The sequence below is a fragment of the Phyllostomus hastatus genome, unplaced genomic scaffold (assembly GCF_019186645.2).
Source record: "Phyllostomus hastatus isolate PE091 unplaced genomic scaffold, TTU_PhHast_1.1 phas_contig_1162, whole genome shotgun sequence".
Classification (NCBI taxonomy): domain Eukaryota; kingdom Metazoa; phylum Chordata; class Mammalia; order Chiroptera; family Phyllostomidae; genus Phyllostomus; species Phyllostomus hastatus.
In genome coordinates, this window is record NW_025333537.1 from 10803568 (window position 1) to 10814145 (window position 10578).

Sequence of the window (10578 nt, forward strand, 5' to 3'; positions counted from 1 at the left end):
ACATTATCAAAGATCGGCTCGCTGTTTTGCAGGCGAGAAGACCGTATTTATTGTGTTTGTTGTGGTCTTCAGATAAAGGAGAGAGCAAAAACGCCCTCGACCCGTAACCCTTCAGGGCTGTGTTTGGGGCGACTTTCTCTGGACAGTAAAACAGGCCTGTTGTTTCAATGACCTGTCACTAAATTAAACCTTATTTAATTAAATCAAAACCTTTTCTTCAGAATCCTGTACCTGCTCCTGTCTCGCCCGATTGACTACAGCTCCAGAATGCTGTTCATATTCGCCACGTCAGCCACCACCGTAAGTCCCGGGGGCGCAGCCGAAACGCACGTCTGCACCTCCGCTCTGTTTTCCCGCGTGTGAGCCACGCTGGGTCTCCTTGGCAGACGGCTCGGAGGACGCTCGCTCGCACACTTACTGAAAGCACACGCACCGCACGCGGTAGCGTCTGCCACCCCCGCTCGGCGCTGGCTTCCGCAACCGACCGAGTGGCCAGCCGGCTGACGGCTCCCACGGTCGTCTGCACGCACAGCTGTCACCTCCCCGGTCGGTCGGCATTCCCGGCAGCAAGGGGCCAGACCAGCTGGCCAGGCGGAGTCACCGCCCTGGCCCCAGGGCCCTGCGTGACCGGGCCTCCCTGTCCAGTTGCACCGCTGGACTTGAGCTGGACTGAGTGATCCTTTTCCCTCCCCGAGAGGCCACCTGACCCCTTTGCCTCCGGGCGTTTGCCCCAAGGGATGCTCTGAGGTGGCAGGAGCCCGGGGGAGGAGGAAGGAAGGGGGAAGTCCGAGGTGCTGACGGGGTGTCCTCGACAGCACGGGGCACACACGTCCCCTCCTTCATGCACGTCCCACTTCCCACGTCCTCTCTCAGCACGTTAAAGAGGACGTGCCAGCTGACGTGAGTGTGTGTTCAGCTGCAAACTCTCAGGAACCTGTTCAGGAGTTGAGGTTTAGTGAAATTAATTCCTACTGCTGGAGAACCTTAAGTCCCGGTTTGTCTCCAGCACCGCGGGGGCGGGGCTCTGCAGAACCGCCGGCAGCCCCGGCCTCGCCTCCCGCCGGCAGCAGTGTTAGCGGAAAAGTGCGTTGACTGGTCGGTCCCTAGGGCCACTCTGCAGGGTGCCCAGGGTCGCGCTTTGCCAAACACTGCCTCCCTGGGGGCAGGGGCTGCCTGTAGTTGAAACAGAAGGCGTCCTTGTGTGTGTCGCCGGAGCCTCAACCCACACCGCGCGCGAGCGTGCGGCGGCCCGACCGACCTCCCGTGCCTTTGCAGACGCTGAGCACGCACCAGCTGACCTTCGCCCACAGGACGCGGGCCCTGCAGTGCCTCCTCCACTTGGCCGACAGGGAGACGATAGAGTCGCTCTTCAAGAAACCCCTCGGGGAAGTGAAGTGAGTGGGCGGCCGTGCGCCGTTTTCAGGGAGAGGAAGCCGCGGTCGTCGGAAGTGTGCGCGGAGGGCCCGGGGCCGGGCGCGCGTCCGAGTGTCCGAGGGTCCCCGAGTTCTAGAGCCTCTTGTTTCCCTCCTTCCTCTGAGACACTTAGAAACAGATGTCTTCCTTGTCTGTCCGATACTGTATTCCGTGAATATATCTAGAAGCCTAAATTGGCATTTAAAAATGGCTAATTTATCCATGTGTGGCTTTCATTTTACGTGTAAACTTTAAGTGGCCTGCAAGAATGTTTCCCGTAAATACCTCTGTTTTCCAGATCTTACTTGAAATGTATAACCTTTCTGGCATCGTTCGAGGCTTTGAATATCCCCATCACGTATGAACTGTTCTGCAACAGCCCTAAAGAAGGGATGATCAAGGGCCTGTGGAAGAACCACAGCCACGAGTCCATGGTACGTACGCCGAGCGCCCGCCCGGGAGACAGACCCAGAGGAACCCTTGACCCCTGAGCAAGCTGTTGCTGCCGTGAGAGGCCTCTCCCTCCTTCCTGTCCCGGCGGGGGACGGGGTGACTCCGGAGTCCCCTTCCCTCTCTCCCTTGAGGCCCAAGGCCATCCCTTTCAAGGAGAGGGAGCTTGGTTAGAATCCCTCCCGAGGCCCCTCTATCCTCAGCCGGACCCGAGAAGGGACGCCCATGTCCTCAGGGGCGGCGTTTCACGGCCTCCTGGTTGTCCGTGGGAACTCCGTCTCTGGGGCAGCTGCAGCCCAGAGTGGGGCCGGGGCGGGGCCAGAGGCAGACTGTTCTCAGACGGGAAGAGGAGAGGGGGGAGTCCGAGGTGCTTCTCGTGAATGTATGAAAACAGTTTTTAAAAGGATCATCTAAAAAAACAATGATAAACATAAAAGGATCATCTTAATCTCCTTTTCCCCTTCCATCAGAGAGATGGGGCCTGCATTGAATTTAGGCAGCAGGCACAGCTAGATTGGAAGCGTGTTTTGTGTCCGGCTGCCCACCTCCTCCAGCGGTGGGGTGGCTCTCTGGTGTCCTCCAGCAGCACGATCTCTTTTCTGCTCTAGGCGGTGAGGCTGGTGGCCGAGCTTTGTTTAGAGTACAAGATCTACGACCTGCAGCTGTGGAACGGGGTCTTGCAAAAGCTTCTCGGCTTCCACATGGTAAGGCTCCGTGCCCCGGACTGCGGAGGGCAGGGGGTGGTGTTTTTCCTGCCGGCAGGAGGCCGCCGTGCCCGGCACAGCTTGGGCCCGGCTCCTCCAGCGCCCTGGCTGACCCGCGTCACGGAGCACACGCACACTAGGAGCGCCCGCTCTCCCTGCGCTCAGACCACACTTAAAGAACCTGGAGTTAGGCCAGAGGAGTCGCAGAGTCACAAGTGACACAAATGTCGCGGGAAACAGATGGAAGTTTCCCGGCCTCCCTTGGCATTTGTGACTCTGTGAGTGAACCACTCCGGCGGTTCTCAGGGGAGATAAATTCGACTGATAATCCTGAAAGAATTTGCTGTTTCATGTGGAAATTTTCCGTTCCTGGCGATCTTAGGAACGTTTTTCTTTTATTTTATTTTTTTCACAGATTCCTTATCTAAGGAAAGTCTTAACAGCCATTTCTAGTATCCATTCTTTGTGGCAGGTATGTAGTTTTGTTTTTTGTTTTTTTTAAGTACGTTTTATAGAATTTAATCTTTGTACACGCTGGCCTGTGACCGTGGGGCACGCTGGTTAGGAGCCGGCTCCCTGGGGAAGAGCTGGGACTGGTCTGCGAGAGGCAGGACCACGGGGTCGCCGCCGCCGCGAAACCGCGCTCTCCCCAGCTCCGCGGGCCTCGTGCGACACGTCCCCGCTTACGCTCTGAAAACGCCGGCCCGCTCTGATGTCTGTCAGGGCGCAGCTCACCTGAACGGCGCCTCCCGCGGCCCCTCCCGGACTGGGGAGATCTTCAGAGTCGGGGGGCACGTCGCACCCACCTTTCCTGAAGGCCGTGAGCTGTGCGCCCGTGCCACCGTCGCCGTGTGGAGACGTGGGCCGCACTGGTGTCCTGGGGCTTGCTCCCCGGCGGCGCATACCGCTCTCCCTCGATTCTTCAAATGAAGACGTAATCCACGTGCAAATTCACCCCTGCGACATGTGCAGCTCGTTCCGTGGCTTCAGCGTGTTCGCGGCGCTCCGCAGCCAGCACCCCCGTCTCCGTCTAGAACGTTCCTCTCGCCCGGAAGGAAGCTCCGTGTCCGCTCGCACTCACCGCCCACTCCCCCCCGCCCCCCAGCCCCCCCAGCCCCCGGCTCCCGCCCGTGCACTTCCTGTCTCTCTGGGCGCCTCTGATGACACGTGGCCTTTGCGTCTGCTGTCTCCCACTCGCCATCACGTCCTCACGGTTCGCCCGCGTCACCCAGCGCACCTGCGCGTCCTCCCTCCTCGCTGCTGGAGGACGTCCCGGCATGCGGCTGCACCACGTGATGTCTGCCCGCGCGCCGGTTGGCGGGCGTTTGAGCTACTTCCGGTCTCTGGTCGCTGGGCACGGTGCTGCCGTGGGCATCCGTGCGCAGGTTTTTCTGTGGATACGTGTTTTCGTTGGGCCGTGCACCGACCAGTGGAATCGTGGGGTCTTACAGTGACCGGGTGTGGCCCTTGGAGGTGGCTCTGTGTTTGTAGCTCTTAACCATTCGCCGCGGTGCGGAGTAAGGTGCCCCGTGACCTGGTCGGCCGCCCTCCTGCTGATGGGGGGTTATGCGGTGCCCTTACTCTTCTGAACTGCTCCCCCTTGTCCCCTCGCCCCTTCCCGTGGCCCGAGCACAGTGCCTGGCCCAAAACAGAACTAGTGTAAGTTATGTTTTCCGAGTTGGGCCCTGACGCCTTTTCTCCCAAGTAAAACAGTCCTGAATCAGCCGGGATTACATGCGATCATACTGTGAAATACTCAGTAAAGACGGAAAGTGCCCTAGAACCTAATCCCCTGGAGCGCAGAGGCACCCACCTGTGCTTTGGCTTGAGCATCCGGCACACGGATCTGAGAGTGCGGCCCGTGGCTGTAACATGAGGGGTTCGCGATGTCCGGGCGTGACCTCTGCGCTGCGCTTGTCTCCGCAGGTGCCCTACTTCAGCAAGGCCTGGCAGCGAGTGGTCCAGATGCCCCTGCTCGCAGGTACAGCCCCTCCCCGTCACAGGTGCAGGAGCATGTCACGTGGTGCGTGTGTGTGTGTGTGCATGTGTGTGTACATTTTTGCTGTTTCTCGTTTTCAGCCTCTTGCCCTTTAAGCCCCAGCCAGTTAGCAGACTGTCGTGAGAGTCTCGTTGCTATTCTCGAGTAAGTAAAATACTTGTTTTCTTACCGTTCCCCCCAAAATCCAATGCATTGCTTATACAATTTCTTCTTAACAACATCTCGTAATTCCTTTTTCTTGGGGAGGTTAGGGTACCGCCCATTTTTAAAATACAGTACCCATTGTTTTTACCCCGTCTGCGTCCTATGCGTGGTACAACTCGTACACTGGTGCTCAGTTGTCCCCAAACCTAACGTGCATGGCGGGCCCCTCCGTGACTGCCCGAGTGCTGCCGGGTGTCCGGGAGGTTCTGTGTCTCCCGAGAGTTCGTCCTCGGGCCTGCGGGGGCTCTTGGACACGGTCCCAGCAGCAGCCGGCAGCCTGTGCCCCTGCGGGCTGGTCCTGTCCCCGCCCCCCCCAGCACCGTGAGGGGTGGGCTCCCCGTCGCTATGCGGCAGACCCTTAACGTCTGGAACCGCTGAAAGCGTAGACGGGCAACCGCTGCGGGCCGCTAGGGGCCAGTGTCCCTGCCAGTGCCCCTGGCGCCTGCCTGACTGACGCGCCCCCTGGAAGGTGTCCGGTTTCAGGCGACCTCGACATGGTTGGCGTCGCCCGGCAGTACGTGCAGCTGGAGCTCCCGGCCTTCGCCCTGGCCTGCCTCATGCTCATGCCCCACTCGGAAAAACGGCACCAGCAGATCAAGGTACCCTGGGAATCGCTCCCCCGGGGTGCACGAAGATGAGCAGGCTGGAGAAGAGCACGAGGAGGGCGCCTGGCTCACCGATGGGAGGTCGGGGGTTGAGGGTCGAGGAGCTGGGACAGCCAGGTTCCGTGTGCGGCGCCACGGGGTGGGGGGGGTGGCCACAGCCGCTCCACAGACAGAGCTGTAAACACAGCGCTCGCTCCTCCCGCGGTGACACGGAACGAGTGGGGCAGGGCGTCTGGGAATGCTTCGCGCTGTGTCCCCGCAGGAGATGAGCTGAGCCAGCGGGCGGAGACCCGTGTGCGTGGGCGCGCGTTTTTATGTGTCCTTTGTTCTGCTCAGTCCATCTTTCTCGAAGCCGTCCGTGCTCACCTCTGACCTTGTTCTTTCCTGGCTTTTCGCACCCTCATCCGTGCTGCTTTTCAAAGCTTCTGTATTTAAGTAGATTCCTTCTGGCACTGAGGATGGCAAAACGCTTGTTAAAGAGTTCCTGTTGTTGGAGTGGATATTTGTAAAGTGTTTTTTTTTTCTTATTTCAACAATTTTCTGTTGAAAGAAGCGTTTTTCCCTATAAAAGAGATTTGTCAAGATATTTCAAATTTAAAAATGAAAACCTGCCCTGGCCGGGTAGCTCATTTGGTTAGAGGGTCATCCTGACACACCAAGGTTGTGGGTTCGATCCCCGGTCAGGGCACTTACAAGGATGAACCAGTGATGCATAAACCAGTGGGACAACAAAAGTCTCTCTGTCTCTCTTTCTCTCTCTTTCTCTCCCCCGCCCCCAAAACCAGTTTTAAAAAAGGAAAGAAAAAACCTTACAGATTTGACAGACACTAGTAGTAATTACACTTTTTCGTTACTTACGTGTTGACTTTTTTCTCTAGAACTTTCTGAGCTCGTGCGATCCTCAGATCATTTTACAGCAATTAGAAGAGCATATGAATACCGGCCAATTGGCAGGATTTTCCCATCAAGTAAGAGAAAATTTCCTTTCCTTTTTCCTATGGGAAATTAGGCATTTAGAGGCAATCATTTTCCCCAAACCGAGATAAAGCAGAAAATTACCATCTCAGTCTGTTACTATATAATTATTTTACTTGTATTAAAACCTCTAACTTTTAAAAAATGCAGAGACCTTGGCTGTCTCGTTTATTCCTCTTCTCTTTAAAAGTTTCAAAGTGTGCCCTGGCTGGCGTAGCTCAGTGGATTGAGTGCGGGCTGTGAACCAAAGTGTCACAGGTTTGATTCCCAGTCAGGGCACATGCCTGGGTTGCAGGCCACAGCCCCCAGCAACTACACATTAATGATTCTCTCTCTCTCTCTCTCTCTCTCCCTCCCCTCTCTAAATATAAATAAATAAAATCTTTTAAAAAAAGTTCCAAAGTGCTTAACCACCATTGCTTTTACTGCCTTACCTGCTGTATGAGGTTCTGCAGTGGGCCCCGGCAGCCCCCCCTCCCCCAGAGGAGGCTCCATTGCGCTGTGGTGGGTGATGCTCTGACTCAGACCGTCGTCCATGTTCCCGTGTTGGGTTGGACTTGGTGCATGACACGTTTTTAATGCGATGATGCCTGTCACTCTCTAGATTCGAAACCTGATTCTGAATAATATCATAAATAAGAAGGAGTTTGGGGTTTTGGCAAAGACGAAATACTTTGAGGTGTTGAAACTGCACACGATGAACACCGACAGCATCACTGACCTGGTCAACTATTTGGCAAAGGAACTAAGGTACGTGAATTGGGGCGGGGGGAACCTTGCTATAGAATTTCCTTAAAACTATCTTTATTTTGGGGGAAAGATCAAACAACTGTAGGGCTCTTTGGTTGTGATTAGAGGCTCCGAGTGTTCGGCTCGAGCGCCACCACACGCACCCCGGAGGTTACTTGTCTTCTGACCCCAGCTCTTGGAGCATGAGCTGGAAGTCGGACAATTACACAAGCTGCCTGAACCCCCAAAACAGGTGTCTCCCAGTTCTCTAAACCCCTAAATGACAGCTTTCCTTCTGGAGCACTTGCTCAGAGAGTCGGGAGCTTGATGCAACGTAACTTTTGCTGAGCGTGGTTATCTGACCTTCCAGCCCCCACAAGTCCAGACACAGCGAGCCTCTCGGCCTAGGGTTGGGCGCAGACTGGGCCGGCAACGGGGAGAAAGAGGCAGCGGTGGCCCTGGGGACGGGGAGAGGGCCGAAAGTCCACCGGGCCCGTCCCTGCACTTGCCTAGCTGTGCTGGTCCCCGGGGGGAGGTATTCCTTCCCTCCCCCCCCACCGCCACCGTGGGTTTCTTCCTGCTTGCTCCTGTCACGGTGACCGAGCCGTGGTCGCATCTCGTCGTTGGTGAATGGGGGTTCTTTTTGAGCCGTGGTCTCTGTATGATGAGCTGCACGCACTTGGGGTGCGCGGCCCCAGGCGGTTTGTCTGCACCCGTGATGCCGTCGCCACAGCCCGGGTGGCCAGCGTGGCTGTCACCCCAGCGGCTTCCCCACGCCCTTCTCTGTCTTCCCGGTGCCGCAGTTTGGATGAAGCTTCCGTCTTCGTGGCCGAGTACTCAAAGCACCGGGGGCGCCCTGTGCCCGCGGACGCCGCGCCCTGCGAGATTCTGAAGGTAAAGCGGCCGCAGCTCCCTGGACTCGAACCTGGCGCCATTTCCATTCCCAGGGCCGTGAAGTGGAGCCGGCTGGTTCTGGAGGTGGATGTATTTTTGCATGTGCCTGCGTGTATTTTTGTATTTTACTTTCTGTGCAAGAGAGTGCCGGGTGAGAAATGGAGAGGCCGTGGTTCTCCTCTGAGCCCTGCGCCCAGCGGCCGCGTGGCCCCCGGCCAGGCGCCGACCCCGGGTCCGCTGTGGTCTTCGCGGCTGGACCCCGGTCCCTCGGGCACCTTGCAGCTTCCCGATCCCTCCCGGGGTCTCATTGCTCACGCCGAGTGCAGCCCTGGGGCTCAAGGGGCATCCGTTAATGTTGCGCTTGAGTAGTAAGTGCTCTTACTTCTCCCTTTTAGTTACCTAAGACGTAATTGTTTGCTATGGAAAAGAGACATTTGCAACAGGAAAAAAAACAAGTATCCTAATCTCCTGAAATCTCACTACCCAGACCCAGTGTCACTGTTAACATCTCAGTGTGTATCCTTCCAGACGATGTCGTATATAATAGTAGGCATATAAATTACTTTTACTCCTATCTTGAATTTAAATATGAGGTAAATGTTTTTACTTGGATCACAGATCGGGAGCTTTAGTAAACCTGGGTATCGTGGGGGCTTTTCCTCCCGCAGCCTGAAACAGACATTAAAACAAGCCTACATTGTGTCAGCTGTCGCTGATGACCTCCAGCATTCACATCCAGTCTGCTGTGCTCAGTGGCGTAAAGTCGCTTTTTCTTAAAAAGGGGAGAATATTGGTTCAGGAGATGTATTTGTGACCCTTCAACTGGTTTTCCTCCGGCCACGTTTATCTAAAATACCGAAGCACGTTATGTGTAGATTTTCAGCCATGCAGTTAGACCTTAAGTTCCGTAGTTCATCTGAGCATTTTCCGTTTGAAAAAGCCAAATGACACTCATAAAGACACTTCTGTGTTTCTCCCCACTCAGATGTTCCTGAGCGGATCGTAGGAGACCGTCGGACCTCCTCGGGAAGAACGGGGGCGGCGCCTGGGGCCCGCTGTGAACCGACCGCGTTTACTGTGGGTCTCACGGTGTGCTGCTGTCAGCTGTCACCTGACGAGGAGTAACTGTGACAGTCGGTCGTCCCGTAAAGAACTCACATCCTGAATTAGTAAACCTTTTCTCTGCCAGTTGTTTGTATGACTTACAGAGACCATCCATTTTCGTACCGTATATGAAGAAAACAAAATGCAAAAATACTGTGTTCCCCGCAGAAGAAAAGCAGCTACTTACAGCCTATCTCTGCCACATACAGGAGTAAGAATATCCGTCGTCTTCACGCCACTCTAGTGAGCACGTGTGTGACTTGCGGGGCAGAGTGTGTCGGGCAGTGGCCAGCCAGAAAGGGAGAGAGCACTCTAGATCGTTCAAGTGGAGCTGGATTGAGTGCCGGGAGTTGGTTACAAAGGTGTTAGCTGAGAGGCGAGAGGGGAATGGAGGGGGGCCGCTTGCGAGGCAGAGCGGGGAAGGGGGAAGGACTGCGAGCCTAGGATCAGGGAGCCGCTCCCTCCCGCCCCTGGGCCGGGGCCCGGAGCCTGGTTTGCTGCTGAGCTGGTGGTGGACCCTGCGCTCCTGCTCCGTGGTGGTGGCGGCGAGTCTCCCCGACACTGCCGCCCAGAGCCGCCCTCGGGCCTCCTCCGCCAAGCCGCCTCCGCCAAGCCGCCCGCAAGAGAGAAAAGCAGCTCTTCGCTTTCTCCGACCTCCAATTCCCACGCGCTGCCAACGAGGGACAGATCCGAGTGGGAAGCCCTCCGGCCGTGCCCCGCGCAGGCTGCACGCCCCGGACTGGGAGGCTGGCCCGCACGGGCAGGGTGGCGCAGAGAGGCAGCAACAGCTCCCGGGCACGCAACGATGATCGCAGCTCTCACTCTGCCCGCCTGATCTTCTGCTGCTTGTGGAAAACTCCATGATGCTAGGGTTACTTGGCCATTGTTGTGCCAGTTGAGAAAATATCATTTCTATACTAGTGTTGTTATTTAAAACATGGGTTCTGGAATAAAATAAGTTGGGTTTGAATTATGGCTCCATCCCGTATGAGCCGTGTGCTCCTGGGCAAGCCACGGGATTTCTCAGAGCCTGAATGCCCCCGTTTGGGAAGCCGCCTACTTGCTGGAGATTCGAATGGTCGTCCGCTTGCTGGCTGCCAGGTGTTCATGGGTGACACCAATATTTTTCGCAAAGCTTCTCCCATGTTTGCAATTATGTCCTTAAGACACATTCCCAAGAACAGAGTGGCCAGATCAAAGGGAATGAAGAACACTATTTATTTATTTGCGTATTTATTTCAGGAGAGAAACGTCAATGTGAGAGAGAAACATCAATCAGTTGTTTCTCATACGCCCCTGACGGGACCAAACCTGCAACCCAGGCGTGTGCCCTGACCAGGAGTCGAACCCCTGACCTTTTCTGCTTGGCGGGATGACCCCCAACCCGCGGAGCAACACCGCTCAGGCCCTGAAGAACATTTAAGGCTCTACCACACACCTGCGGCAGGAGTGTCTGCCTCATTGCACCCTCTCTGACGCTGAGCGATCTTGCTTGCAGAAA

At 56.2% G+C, this 10578-nt stretch overlaps 1 protein-coding gene across 1 annotated transcript in view; it reads left to right on the forward strand.

Annotated features, from left to right (window-relative positions):
• The window catches only part of KNTC1 (kinetochore associated 1), a 53956-nt gene extending 43909 nt beyond the window's left edge, over positions 1–10047 (forward strand). Inside the window, exons 53-64 of the mRNA XM_045845454.1 lie at positions 222–300; positions 1276–1394; positions 1712–1847; positions 2472–2567; positions 2983–3039; positions 4494–4548; positions 4647–4710; positions 5240–5369; positions 6254–6343; positions 6955–7100; positions 7883–7973; positions 8959–10047. Coding sequence (XP_045701410.1) covers positions 222–300; positions 1276–1394; positions 1712–1847; positions 2472–2567; positions 2983–3039; positions 4494–4548; positions 4647–4710; positions 5240–5369; positions 6254–6343; positions 6955–7100; positions 7883–7973; positions 8959–8979 — 1084 coding nt within the window. The 3' untranslated portion in view covers positions 8980–10047. The remainder of the gene's footprint in view (positions 1–221; positions 301–1275; positions 1395–1711; positions 1848–2471; positions 2568–2982; positions 3040–4493; positions 4549–4646; positions 4711–5239; positions 5370–6253; positions 6344–6954; positions 7101–7882; positions 7974–8958) is intronic.
• Positions 10048–10578: the final 531 nt, after the last annotated feature.